At 42.4% G+C, this 18,116-nt stretch overlaps 1 protein-coding gene across 1 annotated transcript; it reads right to left on the bottom strand.

The window, feature by feature from the left end:
• Positions 1-3,211: 3,211 nt before the first annotated feature.
• Positions 3,212-17,572, bottom strand: ZNF483 (zinc finger protein 483). The gene is made up of 6 exons (XM_014553700.2): positions 17,486-17,572; positions 15,295-15,835; positions 13,454-13,542; positions 11,287-11,413; positions 10,815-10,910; positions 3,212-8,465 (listed from the first exon to the last, which is right to left on the bottom strand). The coding sequence occupies exons 2-6, from the start codon at positions 15,680-15,682 to the stop codon at positions 6,928-6,930; spliced, it is 2,238 nt and encodes a 745-aa protein (XP_014409186.1). The 5' UTR covers positions 15,683-15,835; positions 17,486-17,572; the 3' UTR covers positions 3,212-6,927.
• Between the last annotated feature and the right edge of the window lie 544 nt (positions 17,573-18,116).

Genomic DNA, 18,116 nt, shown 5'->3' with positions numbered 1-18,116 from the left:
GGGAGGATTCAGTATTCCACATGCCACTGAACAGTCATGACTCATGGGAAGAGGTCAAAATATCAATGCGAAGAGGAATTTGGAAGAATTTTATTTTGACCCTCATGGATGGCTTTGAGGAGTTAAAGACTGCACGGGAGGAATTAACTGCAGATGTGGGTGAAATAGTAAGAGAACTAGAATGAGAAGTGGAGCCTGAAGATGTGATCGAACCGCTGCAATTTCGTAATAAAAAATGTTAAGGAAGGAGGAGTTGCTTCTTATGGATGAGCAAAGTGGCCTCCTGAGGTGGAATCTACTCCTGGTGAAGATATTATAAAGCCTGTTGAAATGACAACAAGGCTTTAGAATACTACATAAACTTACTTAACAAAGCAGTAGCAGGGTTTGAAAGGACTGATTCCAATTTTGAAATAAGTTCTACTCTGGGTAAAATGCTATCAAACATTGAGTGCTACTAAGAAACTGTTCATGAAAAGAAGAGTCAACTGATACAGCAAACTTCAGTGTTGTCTTATTTTAAGAAATTGCCACAGCCACTCAACTCAGTAGTCACCCTGATCAGTCAGTAGCCATCCACAAGGTACGACCTTCTAACAGCGAAACAATCACGACTTCCTGAAGACTCAGATGCATTTTTAGCAATAAAATATTATTTACTTAAGGTATACACACTGGTTTTTTAGACACAATGCTACTGCACAATTAACAGACTACAGTATAGTGTAAACATAACTTTTATATGCACTAGGAACTCAAAAATATCGTGTGGCTCACTCTGTGCACTTCCCACGGTTGGAAGTGAACCCACAATACCTCTAAGGTATGCCTATAAACACAAAGATACACACATCTAGACAAATTATAATCAATTTTTCAAAATCCAAAGACAAAGCATCTTGAAACCAGCAAGAGAGAAGTAACTCATCATATAAAATGGATCCTCAATAACATTATCTGATTTCTTCTCAGAGACCTTGGAGGCAAGAAGTCTGTGGGTTGATATATTCAAAGCGTATAAAGAAAAAAATTGTTGGTTGAGGATTCCGTATCTAGCAAACCTGTCTTTCAAAAACAAGGGAGAATTTACTCAACTAGGAACAGAAGAAAATTATCTCAACATAATAAAGGTCATTAGTGAAAAGATCACAGCTAACATCATATTCAATGGTGAAGAACTGAAACCTTTTCCTCTACTATCAGGAACAAGACAACGATACTCACTCCAGCCACTTCTATTCAACACCGTGCTTGGGTCCTAGCCAGAGCAATCAGGCAAGATAAAGAAATAAAAGCCACCCAAATTAGGAAGAAAGAAGTAATATTATGTCTCTCTACAGATGATGTGACCTTATATGTGGAAAACCCTAAATATTCCACACACAAATAAACTGTTAGAATTAATAAGTAAATAAAGCAAAGTTACAGAATATAAAATCAAAATTAAAAAATCAGTTGCATTTCTATGCCCTAACAGTGAACAATCCAGAAAGGAAATTGAGAAAACAATTCCATTTATACTATCATCAAAAAGAATAAAATACTTAGGAATAAATTTAACCAAGAAAGGGAAAGATTTGTACACTGGAAACTACAAAATATTGCTGAAAGGCAGATGACACAAATTAAGTGGAAAGACATCCCGTGTTTATGAGTGTGAAGACTTTATACTGTTAAAATATTTATACTACCCCAAGTGATCTACAGATTCAGTATAATTCCTACCAAGATCCCAGTGGCTTTTTTTTTTTTTTTTTGGTAGATATAAAGAAACTATCCCAAAATTCATAAGGAACCTTAAAGGACCCCAAATAGCCAAAACAATCTCGAGAAAGAAGGAAAACACTAGAGGCCTCACACTTCCTGATTTCAAAACACACTACCAAAGCTACAGTAACTAGAACTGTATGCTACTGGCATAAAGACACAGACCAATGGATTGAGGGCCCAGAAATGCACCAGTGCACATGGCCAAATAATTTTCAACAAGGGTGTAAAGACTACACAATGTGGAAAGGATAGCCTCTTCAATAAATGGTATTTGGAAAACTGGATACCCAGAGATAAAAGAATGAAGATGGTCCCTTATTTTATCACATGCCAAAGCTAATTTGAAATGGATTAAAGACCTAAACCTAAGGTCAGAAATTATAAAACTCCTAAAAGAAAATACAGGGGACAAATTTCATAATACTGGATCTGGCAATGATTTCCTGGATATGACACCAAAAACACAAGCAAAATAAAGCAAACATTGGCAACTGAGACTACATCAAACCTAAAAACTTCTGCATAGCAAAGAAAACAAAGTAATGAGAAGGGTTGAAATAGGAAATGAAAATTTTCATTAAAAAGTGGGCAAAGGATTTGAACTGACATTTCTGTAAAGATATACAAATGTCTAACGAGCATATGAAAACCTCACTAATCATCGGGAGAATACAAATCAAAACCACACGGTATCATCTCACAATGACGGTCACTAATAAATACAGAAAATAATAAGTGTTGCAAGGATGTGGAGAAACAGGAATCCTTTGAGCACTGTTGGTAGGAATGTGAAATGGGTGCAACTGCTATGGAAAACATCATGGAAGTTCCTTAAAAAGTTAAAAAATAGAATTATCATGATTCAGCAATCTCACTTCTGAGCATATATACAGAAGACAGAATAGATCTTGAAGACGATATTTGCACACCCATGTTCACTGCAGCATTATTCACAATAGCCAAGAGGTAGAAGCCACCTAAATGTGTACTGATGGATGAACAGATAAAGAAAACGTGGTATATACATACAGTGCAATAAAATCCATCCTTAAAAAAGAAGGAAATCCTGTCATACATCCCAACGTGGATGAGCCTTGACGGCATCCAGTGGTTCCACTTCTAGGTACGTATCTCAAAGAACGGAAAGCAGGGACTCAAACGGTATTTGCACACCACTGTTCACTGCAGTGCTGTTAACAACAGTCAAGATGATGGCAATAACCGAAATGCCCTTTGAAAGATGAATGCATAAGCAAAATTCAGTAGAATATTACTCAGCATTAAAAAGGAATGAAAGTCTGACACATGCTGCAACATTAAAAACATGCTAGGTGAAACAAACCAGACACAGAAGGACAAGTCTTGAATGATTCCATTTATATGAAGTAACTAGAATAGTCAAATTCATAGACAGAAGGTAAAACAGTGGTTACCAGGGGCTCGGGGGAGGGGAGAATGGGGAGTTACAGGAGAATGAGTTTCAGTTGGGGATAACGGACAGGATCTGGAGATGAACAGTGGGGACGATTGCACAACAATGTGAACAGACTTAATGCCACTGAACTGTACACCCTAAAAAGGGTTAAAATGGTTAATTTTATGTCATGTACATTTTCTACATTAAAAAAGAATTCTAAACTAAGTAAACAAAAGTGAGTCCGTTGACAGGAGAAACCTTGTCTCATCCTCGGACTGGAAAGAAATTTCTTCAGTAGAAATTCATTAAAAGGAAACATTTTTAAAAGTAAGCTCTTCATTTTAAAGTAAAATGCATCATTTAAAGTAAAACGCATGATTTCAATAACCATCAATGTAGACAAAAAGCATAGAGTAAAATACAGGTTAATAAAAGCAATACTATTGAATCAAAAAGAAGTTTAAAAGCTTTCGAAGGTCTGATATAATCCAAAAATGAATTGAAGAATTTAGATAATAAGCCAGATTAAATACCCTTTAGACAAGCATCTATAAGCAGTTGTTGAAACCAAGCTTTTGATGAAAATTGTACAGAAGGATTTGAGGTTGCCCTCTGTGGCTAGTACATGGTATTTAGCAAGTTCATACTGGATAGATGACTTTTACGTAGAATAAAAAGAACTACAAGTTAATAATAACTCAGTTTTGTTAAGTGGACAACACACCTGAATAAACATTTCACCAAAAGAAGATATATGAACTGCTAAACAGCACATGAAAAGATTCTCAACATCACTGGCCACGAAGAGATAGCACTTCAACTACTAGGTTGGCTATAATAAAAAAAGACAAACAATAACAAAGGTTGGTGAGGATGTAACCTCACCAAGAACCCTCCTACACTGACATTCAGAATGTAAAATGACTCAGTCACTTTGGAAAACAGCTTGGCAACCTCTTAAAAAGTTAAACAGAAATTTACCATATAACCCAGCAACTCCACTCAGGTACCTAAGGAAAACGAAACCACCACGTCCACACAAAGACCTGCACGCTGATGTTCAAAAGCAGCGTTATTTTTAACAGCCCCAAAGTGGAAACCACCTAAATGTCCTTCAACTTGGTAGGACAAAATATAGCGTTATCTATAAAATCAGATAGTATTGGACAATAAAAAGGAACAGAATACTGGTATGCTACAACACAGATGAATTTAGAAACAACACGGATGAATTTAGAAACAAGTTAATGAAAAACTAAAAACGACCACGTATGATTTCATTTATATAAAATGTCCAGAAAAGGCAACCCCATAGACAGAGAGTAAATTGATCAGTGGTTGCCTGGGATGGGGAGGCGGGGTTTGGGGGTGGGGGTAGGGGGTGAGGAATGGGGATTACTGTAAACAGGTGTGAGGGGTCTTATTAAGGTGATAAAATGTTCTCAGAGCAGATTGTGGTGCCAACTGTACAACTCAGTAAATTTGCTAAAATTCACTGAATCATACACTTGAATGACTTTAATATGTAATTCATACCTCAATAAAACTGAAAAAAAAGAAGAGTTTACGTTCCAGATTCCAAACTGGTATCGATATAAAACATCCTCTTATGAAAGTTGGAGAATGTAATAAGTAAACATCCTGGAACAAACCTCTTCTCAAAATTTTTACATGTTTAATTCTCTCCATAAAGTACATCTCTTCAGAAAAAAAGATAAGGGTTTCTATCTTTTCAGAGGAAAAACCCAAAACCAGGGTGAATAATCCCAATTAAGCCATATTTCTTTCACGGCTAGAAAAATGTCTCTGGTTGGTCAACTTAGCGATAGCTACGCCGACCAACTTATCACACAGCAACATTTGAACGACAGGCTTTGGGGGAGCAGGGACACAAGAAGGAAGAACCCAAAAACATCACCCAGAGGTAGCAGTGCAAACTAAACCCATTAAATCGCAGCAAATATTGCTGAATCTCAGAGGAGCATGAAGCATCTCTTCACTTTCATAAGCTGAAAGTTTACCCGTTTCATTCTCTTTCAATAGGAGCCGCCTCAAATTTCAACTTTAGGAACTTCGTACCACTGTCGAGTCAGTGGGGCTCCTCCAGCACCCAACGGACCTGAGACCAAGCCGAACTGACCCAGGGTTTTTAGTGCCTTTTTCACAGTCAGAAATTACTACTCGTACTCCACCGACGACATTTATAAGAAATAGCCCACTAACATCTATGTAGTCTAATCCTTCCAGGTCTAATTTCATAACAGAAAACTTAACTGAAAATTTATTCAGTATCATTTCTACACTCTTTTCCAGAATTTTTCCCACCAGTGGAGATTTTAGGATATGCATTCTCCAGATGGCAGGCGACGGTGACATCAACTTCCTACAGTGGGCAAGTCAGGTAACACAAAGGAGGTAAGTAGGCAGGTAGAAGGGTAGGTTCCCCACCGAAAGGGAGCAGCTGCTACCTGACACCCCACCGAGATATGGGCCCAGTGTTGTCAGCCCTTATAACTTTTCAAGACAAGCCTTTTTTTGGTATGAAATTTCCTAATTTTTAAATGGTTACAACTACTTACTTACACACACACACACACACACACACACACACACACACACACATCACCTTACCATGCAGACCAACTAAAATATGTCAAAGGGCCCAATCTTAGCTTGTGACCTTTACCACACAGAATGTTTGCACTCTGATGATAGGAAGCTACACTTAGTATAGGCACACTTTTAAAAAATAGAATTCTGTTTTGCAAAAGACAGTCTATCGAGAATAGCTGCTTTCCATGCCCGTTTCCCCCCACCCCCTCGTCCGCTTCCCTGGGACCGTCACTCTCAGGGCTGAGCCGGCCCAAGGGCGTGCCATGGACATTCCCTATCTCCACCGGGAACCAGGTTGGAGGGCTTTATCCAATCAAAACACTCCCTGAAGGCAAACTTGTTTGAGCTTTACTCAGTGGTTCCTGTGTACCATGTTCCAGCAATTCTGGCATCAAGTATTCAAAAAGCTACTGCATTCTCACTAAGCCAGAAGTTCAGTAGCCTAAATGGATTATCTTCTACTAGAGAAACTTGAAAATGCCAATGGATCAAAAGTGTTTTAACTTATTCCCACAGCATCAGAGAATGTCTGAGGTACCAGAAAAGAAAGAAATCTCAGAAGTCATTAGTCCCACCCACTCATCTTACCAATAAAGAAACCCCAAATCAGAGAGGTCAAATGATTTGTCCAAGGTCATACGGGGAGTTGGTCTGTAAACTGGGACAGAACCCAGGTCACGTGGCTGCAGCCAAGTCCTCCTTCTGTAACGGTACACGGAGGTGGAAGGGGAAGCAGGGGAGAAGGAAACCTGGAGAAAAGAGGTCAGTAAGGTGGGTCCCACGCTCCCCTCCGCTGCTTTTTAAACTCACATTTGGCCTTTTCAAATCATTTCACGTCTCATACCACTTTCTTCTCTTACCATGTGTCTTTACCAGCCCTCATCACTAACAAAAGTTGACATCCTCGGGGAGAAGAGGGGTGAATGAGAAAAAAGTATTTTTCCTAGCTGCCAGCCCGGCAAATCTGCAGCTGCTTATCAACGCTGGGGTAGTTTACACCCCTGCTTTTGAATAAGGGACGATTTTGACTAAATCTTCTACTAGTCAATGGTGGGGTAGCTTATTCCCCAGGTTTATAGTGAGACAATTTCGACCAATCTTCCCCCCACCTTCCTACACCCCAAGAATTACTCTGCAGAGTGAAATCCCCGATGCCTGATGAGGCCGGAGTTACTTTTAAACGTCTTCTCGCATTCGTTGCATTCGTATTCTCTCCTCCCGGTGTGGATTTTCAGGTGTTCTACAAGGATTGAGCTGCGGCTGAAGGTCGCCCCGCAGTAGTTACACTCGTAGGGTTTCTCTCCAGTATGAATCCGATGATGTTCGTTAAGAGACGAGCTCTGGCTGAAGGACTTCCCACAGTCTTTACACTTGTAAGGCTTTACGCCCGTATGAATCCTCTGATGACGGCTAAGGAGCGAGTGGGTAGGGAAGGCTTTCTCACACTGGGTGCACTTGTAGGGTTTTTCTCCCGAATGAAGTCTCTGATGATAGATGACAGACGTGAAGTGGCTAAAAGTCATCCCACAATCGTTACACAGGTACGGTTTTTCACCGGTGTGAATCCTCTGATGGCGGGTAAGGCAAGAGTTCTGTCTGAAAGCTTTCCCGCACTCACCACACTTATAGGGTTTCTCTCCCGTGTGAATTCTCTGATGTTTGGAAAGGGATGAGCTGTGGCTGAAGGATTTCCCACAGTTGTTGCATGTGTAGGGCTTCTCTCCGGTGTGAATTCGCTGATGCTGAATGAGAGATGAACTGTCGCTGAAGGGCCTCCCACACTCCTTGCATTTGTAGGGTTTCTCTCCAGTGTGCACCCTCTGATGTTTAATGAGGTGGGCACTGAGGGTGAAGGACTTTCCACAGTCGTCACATTTGAAGGGTTTCTCCCCACTGTGGGTTCGGTGATGGGGCGTGAGCGATGAACTGTCGCTGAATGCTTTTCCACACTCATTGCACATGTACGGCTTCTCCCCAGTGTGAATTCTCCTGTGCTTGGTCAGGGAGGCACTGTAGCCGAAGGCTTTTCCACATTTGCTGCATTTATGGGTTTTGTCTCCAGCCTCGGGCCCCTCGTCCTTCTCTAAGGTTGCATCTCGACTTAAAGCTTTCCGACACTTCTCGCACGTTGAGTTCTTCTTCTTCCTGAGGGCTGGGCTCTGAATGAAGTCTATCCCACAACTACTGCACTTCTGGGTCTTCTCCGCCGAATACCTTTTCTGATGTTTCTGATGCTCAGTCAGAGATGAAGCATGACTCAGGGCCTTCCTACCTTCATTACATTTCCGAGACTTTTCTCCACCATGTTCTTTGCGGTTCGGAACAAGGTCAGAATGGAAGCTGAAGGGTTTCTTGCATTCGTTGTACCTCTTCTTCCTTAAATAGACTCTCAGATGTTTAATGAGGTCTGAAGGTGGTTTGAAATTACTTCCAAAGGGGCTCTTTTCTGGATCAAATTCCTCCCCCTTACTGCCTCTCCCATGAGTTTTCTTTTGTGAGTGCCCCTTATGACCACGATCCTCCTCTAGTCTGCCCCAGGGTTCTCCCATCGAGTCATCATCACCACCCATCAGATATCTTTCTATTATTTTATCTAAAGTCGATTCTTCCACAAGAACATCTTGATTTCCACCAGATTCCTTCAACTCACCGCTCAGTTCACATTCTGAAAGAAGTAACAGAGAATATTTCCTGTTTGCAAGAAATGAAGCTGCTGTATTTGGGACTGAAATAGGAACAGAGACAGTAAGAACGGGGCTTGGACAAGTCTCAGTTGGAGTCTCAGAAAACAGGGGAGGGGAAGTGACACGGGGAAGCTAGGTAAACTTAGACTTTAGGAAAAACACTGAGGAAGATGAAAAGTTTGTGTTTTACATTTAGAGATGCAAGTTCTCACTCTCATTTCAAATTTCTATAATAGGTTCAAAGTTATCTTCCTTACGTCCAATCCATTCTCTTTCCAAATAATAATCACGACAGTGCAAACATCTACAGAATAATTACCAAATGCCAGGTCCCATACCAAGCACTTTTCCTCGTATTTCACAATATTTCCTCGTATTTCCACAATAACCCTATGAAGTAGGTCCTATTATTATCCCTGCTTTATGGAGGCGACAACTGGGCAGACAGATGTAAGTGTCTTGCCCAAGGTCACAGATGCTTTAAGTGGTAAAGCCAGATTTTTAACCCAGTCCGACACCAAAGCCCACACTTCTGCTCCCTCCGCCATACCGCCTCCAAGCAGGCAAACAGCTCTAAGTTAATAGAAAGTGCTCATCACGTCAGGCAGGCAAACAGCTCTAAGTTAATAGAAAGTGCTCATCACGTCACAGATATGCAACACACCTGCGCTAGACTTTCACAGGTTACCACAATCTGGCCCTACCAACCTTGGGGATACTCTGACCGGGCATCCACTTACCGTCCCTACTACACGACAGCAATTTCAATCTTGTCCCTTTAGTCTTAATACTTGACACTGCCTAGAATCCAATCCCACAGCACTTGCATGATCACAAATATAAATTTGATAGGGCCGAGGTTGGAGCCCCCCAGTGTCCAGAATCCTACTCGCAGGGTTCATGCTCCTCTCAGAACCCTCGACTCATTTATTAACCACGTCGCTCACCCTGGCTCTTAATCATGAGATTACAGCGTCACTGTGATAGAACTATTTTTTTAACCAGAGAATCATGAAATACGAAGCCCTGGATAGCTCTCAAGACTTCGTGGAGGACTCCCTCCTTGGTCTCAGTCGCCGCAATGCCATCCAGACTACGACCCGGAATCTTGGGGTCCATGTGAGCCACGGCCACATCAGCCAACACCGGAAGCATCTGGGAGGCCAGGGTAAGGCTGGTGGCACGGGTCACCACAGCATCAGTCTCAACAAATATCACCCAGGTTGCTGTGGGAAAGCTGGTCTAAGGTGGTACCACCTAACGAGGCGCCAGAGCTTCTGCCCAAATGTCAACCTGGACAAACTGTGGAGCTTGGTAAGCGATTACTGGGGGTTTTTTCCTTCAAATACTTCTATGGATATATGAACAATAATTCATTTTAACTTTTAAAAATATAAATTTAGTGTTCCTTGTTAAAGTTTAAGAAAGGGAAGAATAAAGAAAAAATGTCATCCCTCAAAGATAACCAGCGTTAACGTGAATGTTCTCCAGGTAGTAAAAACCCATCTATATCCACACATTTAGACAGGTGCATGTATGTGTACATTCTTCTCCTTTTGACAAAATTGGATGATACTATACACAGTGTCCATTGGACGAACTCTTACTTATCCTCCAAGATTCAACTCAAAAGCTAATCAAGCCCTTGCTCCTCCATCTTCCCACTGCTCGCACACATGCCACTGTCATGGCTCACATCCATCACCTACACTTTCTGTTCTGATGTCTGTGTCTGCGGCATCCCTAAAAACACATCTCTCAGAGCCCCTCCTCTGGGGCGCCTACCCTGCAGCCCCTGCTGTGGCTCGGTGACCCCACCATGTCACTCACTTCAAGACCACTTTCCCACAGGGGCTGCCGGTCATGACTAGCACAGCAAGGACACGTAGGACCGTTTCTGTGAGGCAGACAACTCTGACAGGTGACTCTGGTGGGAAGACTCTTCTCTGGTTTTGCCAAAACCTTCTTAAACTGCACCTGAATCTAGACTCTTCCTACCCAACCTCCTTTCCTTCCCTCTCCCGTCACAGGTATCAGACCTGCACAGTACACAGACAGCATTCCCAGCCTCTTCCAGTTCCTTCCCCACTTCCCTTCACTGTTAGTTAGTCTCCCCGGTTAGTCTCTGACACTAAGGATATATGGCATCTACCTGGCAGAAGACCCAAGCTAACAGCCTCCCCTGTTCCAAATGAACAGTCCAGGAAGGTAAGGCGTACACTCTGCCGCCTTTCTGCGTCAGCACCTAGACACCCAGCATTTCAGGAGCTCTTCCAAAGGACTTGGGAAGCAACTGGTTCCACTTCCTCCTCTGCTCTTCACCAACTCACCTGGTTTGGAGCGCTTTGAGACTTCCTTCTGCAGCAGCCGAGGGAGTCCAGCCCACTTTAGCTGGGAAACCAGATCTAATTTGGAAACTGGAAAACCTGCCCATGGAGAAAAGAACAGAAAATGGCCGTTTTTCCCTGGAACAAAGACGTTCCAACATTCGCAGCCTCTAGTTCTCCAGGGAAGAGAAGCGGCTGTCAAATACAGACTTCAGTACTGGAGCTGGAGGAGAGAACTGGGGAAGGGATGGCCTTGAAGACAGCAAAATGATGCGCAACATTACCAGCTCAATGAAGCAAAGACTTTTTTTTTTTGGAGAAAACATTGCAGAAAAGTACATTTTTAGGACCCATTTTCCCCATTTTTAGGATTAGTCATATCACCCCTGTAAGCCCAGCCAACAGTGAATAGCACTCATCTTTCAACAATGGCAGACAAAAGACACCCAGCCTAGACGGTAGAGCATGTCTTTACCCAGAAATTCTAGGTTCCTGAAGTTCTCCAGCAGCACCTCCTTGTATATCTCCTTCTGAAAAGGTTCCAGCCTCCTCCACTCTCCTCTGGAAAAGGTCACAGCCACATCCTTGAGTGTCACGGATTCCTAGAACACCAAAGACAGTCTTTTCACATTAGGTTATTCCCAAATAGATCTAAGAAATTCAGAGAAAAGGTTAGGATATAAAGTTGTAATTTGATAGTATTCAAGTTCTTCAGAATTCCAAAGCAAACCACAAGGTAGTTACTATTACAAGTGATTCAGAACAAGATTATGATACAACCCCAGCCTTGTCCACGTAGTCCCTGGTGCAAAATGCTGTACAAGGATTCTCTGGGATGTTTAATGTTAAACAGTGCAACACACTGACTTCTAGGAAGGATACAAATGACATCCCCAAAACCCAGATTTGCAGAATTAATGTTTAAGTTACACAGGCAATTACATATAAAAGAGTAATATCAGTGACTACATTCCAAATTTTAACTTCCAGTTGGTTATAAGTAGCAATTATTTTTTATCACAATCTGTGATATTTTTAACACCAATCTGTGTTTAATAACGTACTCACACTTAACAGTCACTCCAAATTAAAAATAAGCAAAATAAATCATTAAAATACACTTTCTATAAATAAGGTCCTACTGTACAGCACAAGGAATTACATTCAATAGCTTGTAACGACCTGTAATGGAAAAGAATACGAAAAAAGAATATATATACATATATATTCTGAATCACTATGTTGTACACCAGAAACTAGCGCAACATTGTACATCAACTGTACTTCAATTAGAAAAACACATACACACACACTTTGTACAGTATCCTGTGCATGGCATTCTGAGAGGCAGTACAGCAGAGTGGCTGCCAGCACTAGGATGAGCTTCCTGTGGGTGCTGTAACAGATTAACATAACTCTGGTGGCTTAGATGAGCAGAAATTTATTCTCCCACAAGTCTGAAGGCCAAAGGTCTGAAAATTAGGTGCTGGTGGGGCTGATCTGCCTTCAGAGGCTCTGAGGCAGAACCTGTTCCTTGCTCCTCCAGCTCCTCTTGGCTGCCAGCCCTCCTTGGCGTTCCTCGGTCCATGGCCCCATCACTGCCATCTTCCCAACGCGTCCTCCTGTTCATGTGTTCAATTCGCCTTGGTCTCTCTCTTATAAACACACTTATGATGGCATTTAGGCCCCAACCCATGTAAACCAGAATGATTTCCTCATTTCAAATCCTTATTTTATCACATCTGCAAGGACCTTTCTTCCAAATAAAGTAACATTCTCAGGTTCCAGATATTAGGAAGTGGACATATTTTGGGGAGCCACTATCAGTCCACTGCAGCACTATTATTTTCCACTGTGAATAAGAATTTTTTTTCCTGATAAGCACTGTTATATGGGAAACTTCCTGAGCTGTCACCAGCTACTCTTCTCAGCTAGTATATGAGTTTCAGTACATGTTCAGTTGATTCTCTAAGGTTTTCCAAAAGGACAGTATTATCTGTAAATAATATATATTTGCTTCTCTCATACCAATACTTACCTCATTTCTTCCTTATCACACTGCACTGGCTGGAATACTCAGAAAACACTCATTACCAGCAGTAAGGTGAGACATCCTTACCTTCTCACTGACGTTGTGAGGACTGCTTTTTATTTTCCAACACTGTCCAGCTGGAGACATTTCTTACCATGTTCAGGAAATGTAATTTTATTTCTGCCAGAGCAATTTTATCAGGGATACTTGTTGAATTTTAGTAAATAGTTCTGTTTTTATTAAAGTCAGCCTTACAATCAATTCTGATGACTGAAGTAAAATAGCATATGAAGAATGCGCTCTGAGCATGTGAAGACTGTGAGGAAAAGGAGGCTGAATTAATTATTCTAGCATCTTCATACTACTCAGGAGGAACGCAGTGTTCACTTCAGAATGAAAACTTTGTACCATATACGGTGACAGATGCTAATGAGACTTATTGTGATGATCATTTCACAATGTGCACAAATACTGATTCATAATGCTGTATATCTGAAGCTAATACAAAGTTGTGTATCAATCACGCCTCAACTGAAAAATTAGCTTAAAAAATAAAACCATATGGTTAAAAAAAAAAAAATGAACGAAAATCCATGAAAAGGAAACTCACCTGGGACTCAGTATTTGGAAGAACAGAAACGGTTTTCTCTTCTTCAGGCTTCTCCTCTTGGGAAATGACAGAGTCTTGAGAGACTGGATCTAGGAAGGGGGTAAAAAACAATCCAGTCTTTCAAACGGACTCCTCAGACTGGAAATCATTAGATATGTCTCTCTAGAGAAAAAGGTCAGACGAAACAAAACTGATTTCATTCATTCCATATACCCACGGTTTTAATGGATTTAATTTTCGTAATAATTTTTTAACATATTTATAAGCTGTATTAAGGTGAAACAGCTTATCTGTTTTATGTATTAATTTGTTTTCTTCATGATCTGAGCACAATGCCTTGCACTGGAGATACTTATTGAATAAAAGTACCAAGCTGGTCTCAAAAACAGACTCCACTTTTGGGGTCACAGTAAACTCCTAAAGACAGAAATGAGGAATCTGGACGTTAAGAACCACATGTATTAAATAAATACCCTGAGATGTCAACAGCTCTTCTAATTAAAGTCATATGGCATTTTCTTATGATCTAAAAAATTTCAAGCAGCTTACTGGTTAGACAATCAATAAAAGTTAAGAATCAGAATTATGTTCTCCAGTGATTTATAGAATGATTCTTTCTCAGAGAATATGAAAATGGCTTTGCTAATAGAAAAAAAAAATTTTAAGACACATATATGTGTATATGTAATGTGTTTATAAAATGAACAGAAATGAATGCGAGTGAAAAAAAAAAGAATCAGAATTATATAATCAAAGAGAAAAGAGCGGAAAAAACGGTAAAAGAGGAATTATTTTACAGAAATTGTTCTATTCCACAGAAAGCTACAGCAATCAATTCATGAACTTCTTTATTGCCGGGACCTCCAAAGAGAGGCTCTAATTTTTGAGAAGCATCACATCGTAGAGAGAGATGAGTTGGAGAGGAGCCAGGAAATCCAAATTTTAGATCCACCAATCAGCTGTATGATCACAAATTAAGTCTGTGGAGGTAAACACTACTTCCTTATCTATCTCAGAACTCTTGGTAGAATACAAAGTCACACACATGTATTGAGAGCCTTATAGTAAATAACACGCTACAAATACTGTATATATTTGCAGTACATTAAAGGGATTTTATAAAAGAACCATATGCCCTCAAAAGGCTATCCACCACCATAAAGTCTTTTTATCAATATTTTACAATTATATAATTATAATTCATAGCTTATGTTTTATAAATAATGTTTAGTAATGTAATTTCAAAAATATATGTCAGCTGTTCTTCTCCTAAGGCTATGGAATTGCACAATCCAATAGGTGAGTTACTCGCCACAAATGGTTATTTGAATTTAAATTTAAAAAATCAAGTCTTTACTTGCACTAGCCACATTTTATATGCTTAACTTGATGTGCAAAACAGTGCAGAACACATTTCCATTATCGCAAATACTGGACAGCCCCACTCTGGAAACATGTGAACGCACACACTGAAGCGAAAAGTTGAGACCTGGTCTGGATATGTTGTGACTCCAAACATTTTGAGATAATTTCTTTTTGTCCTGGGTTCTAAGGTCCCGGTGCCCAAGGGTGAAGGGAAAGAAATTCCTATTTCTTGAGCATCCACCAAGTGTTACATCTTATCTTGTTTCATTACCCCTTTCTACGGATTACAAAATTAAAGTTCTGAGAGGTTTTGTAGCTTGCCCAAGGTCACACAGTAAAAGGAAGAGCCAGTTCAAATCCAGTCCCAACTCCAAACTTGGACCCCTCTTTAGCAATGAACCACTTTCTTTTGGGGAGCTTACTTTCCTGTCTTAAGGAGACCTCTCCCACTTCCTCCCTCCAACTATAAATCTCACCTTCCTTTTCTTCAGCCATTTGGGTCAAATCCTCTACTAGGGTCACCACTTCCTCACTGCTCTGAGGGTGCTGTGACTTGACCCAAATCCTGATCTCCCCGGGCAGAATGGTCAGGAACTGCTCAAACACCAGAAGCTCTAAAATCTGTTCCTTCGTGTGGATGTCTGGTCTCAGCCACTGAACGCAAAGCTCCCAGAGCTGATTCAGGGCTTTTCTGGGTCCAGCCACTTCTGAGTAACAAAACCACCTGAACCTCTGTCTGAAAGACTCTGGGTCGGCAGTGTCTCCTCCTCGAGTAGCTTCTTGAGTCCCAGGAGTCTCCATTCTTAGGACCTTGATGTGTTCCCTTGAGACCAGAGTCTGAGGGTCTGGGGAGATGGCTGTCATCTCGTGCCGCCTACTGCAGCCCACAATGTGGACCACCAGCAGGAATCCAGTCCCCTTTAGGCTTCTGAGTATCAGTACAGTCCCCCAAGAGGCACTGGACAGCAAAACATCAAGTGTTCCAAGGATTCACTTGCAGAAACTGTCTTGCAGCAACTGTCAAGAAACACAAGATATCAGGTAAGTGAAACAAATTGTTAACCCTGAAAACACTGTTCTTGGTTTCATTCTGACATACAGAGTCCCACAGGGCTGGAACAGCCCTGCCCAACTATTATATGAAAAGAATAATTTTCTCTGCAGGTGAAACACTGAGGAGTTATTAAAGGGTATGAAAGGGATGCTCCAAGAAAACTGTTTCTCCAGACTAAACGCTCCTCATAAGCAAAACGTATCAGAAAAGGCTCCCTGCTGCGAGAGGCTGCAGTCCCAACCTATTCACCTGCTGGCCTCTCTCACCGAATGGCCACACAATTCTCCACCAGTTGCTCAACTCAGAAGCCTGATTCATAGGTGAGCAGACAGTTTCTCGCATAATCAATAACCAAGTTCTGGTGGTTTTATTTTCTACAAAGCTCTCCATTCTCTGCTACTGAAACTACCTAAGAACAGGCTTCTACAATTCAGTCTCCTACTGCAGCATAAGGAGTCCTTCAAATCTGCAAAATAGGGTCCTATCAATCTCTCACTGTCTCAAAATAAATTCAAACGCAGAAGCCAAGCGTGAGCATCTGGAAAGCCTACTCTGATGACTTCATCTCGAGCTCTAGCTGCCCCTGATGGACACTGCAGCCGTAAAAGGGCTACCTCCGCATTCCCAGAAACTCTCTCTCCCCTTCCACCTTTGCCCAGAGCCATTCCCTCTCGTTGGCATGCTGCCTTCATTTCCTCTCCTACCAAACTTACTCATTCTTTAAAACTTGACTCCTTTCAACGGCCACCTCTTCTATGTGCCTCTCTCTGGTCCCAGAGTGCTTTTCTGCCCACAGCCTGCCCTGTGTAAGTTACGTGCCTTCTCTCATTCCACAAATAACTTACCATCAACAATGAGCTGGCAATGGGGCACTACGGAGACAGGCGTGGACAGGTCCAGACAGGGCCCCCACTCTCACAGAGCACCCAGCAAATGACAACACAGCCTGAGATGTGCTACACAGCGGCAGGTGGGGACCCTCTCCTCCGATTGCAACTATCACATCAATAATCACCCAGCTCGGAGCACCGAGCCGCGTACACACTATGCATGACGTCATTTATTCCTCCGCCAAATATTAGGCGCCCACCACGTACCTGGCGCCGCAATGGGCACCTGGGACTCTGCAGTGGCTAAGATACCCGTCCGGGTCTCCAAGGGGCTTACAATAGCGGCTCCGAGAAAATGTGACGCAGGCAGAAAGAAGTTCTCAAACCGGGAGGAGGGGGGATTTGCCCCGCAGGAGACATCTGGCAATGTCTGAAGACATTCCGGTTAGCAAGACCGGGAACGAGAGATGCTACTGATACCCAAGAGTGGAGCCAGGGATGCTGCGAAACATCCCGCAATACCCGGGAGAGCCGCCTCCCCCTACAACGCACACACAATGAATTTTCCCGCCCAAAATACCAAACTACCGAAGTTGCGAGACCACGGGCGCAGGGACGGGATGGAGGAAAACTCCATCCAGGAGCGCGCCCACCTCCTGCAGACGCCGCGGCGTTGGGAGTGCGCAGCGAGACAGCCCTCCGCCCCCACCCCGCCCCTGGTGCACCCTCGGAGCCAGCGACCTGGCCGCGGCCCCCGAACTAGGGGCCCGGGAAAACCACTACCTGCACCGGGACCCGCAGCCAGGACCAACGCCACCGCAATGAGCTTCTAGAAGCTGGTCCTGCAGGAGCTGCGCGCGCAAGTTGGCGGAGGGGCTCACAGCGCCTGCGCAGGGGCGCAGAACTACGATTCCCGGAATGCGCTTGTCTCGCTTTGCAAAAGTCCTGTGTTTTCCATAGGCTCCCAACCTGGCCTGTTGCGCATGGTCCTTGGGAAGCGGCTGGTGGGCTCAGCCGCAGAATTATTGCTGCGCCAGAGGCCTAAAGACCTAGAACCATCTTAGCTTTTCGGATCTATGATGTTCTGTTTCCTTGGTAACCTCAAACCATCCTTCCCTCCTCCCTTCCTGAAATCCTGGCTGCCAAAAACCCACCGCAGTAGCATATTCAATGCAATTGCATTGCATTCATTGCAATTCATAATTAATGCTGCGACTTGAATTAAACAGGTATTAATTTTATGACTTCCACATCTGTCACCGTGGTAGTCCAAACCGCTATCACGCATCACCTAGTTAATTGCAATAGCTTCTTGATTTCACTTTTCTTCTCTTGTCTCTTTTTCGCAATGCAGCCAGGGAGACGCTTAAAAAACGAAAAACAGATTATGACCCTCCTCTACTGAAAACCCTAC

The sequence above is a fragment of the Camelus ferus genome, chromosome 4, assembly GCF_009834535.1.
Source record: "Camelus ferus isolate YT-003-E chromosome 4, BCGSAC_Cfer_1.0, whole genome shotgun sequence".
NCBI lineage: Eukaryota > Metazoa > Chordata > Mammalia > Artiodactyla > Camelidae > Camelus > Camelus ferus.
Note: the sequence above shows the minus strand (reverse complement) of the source record. Positions and strands in the feature narration are given on the sequence as shown.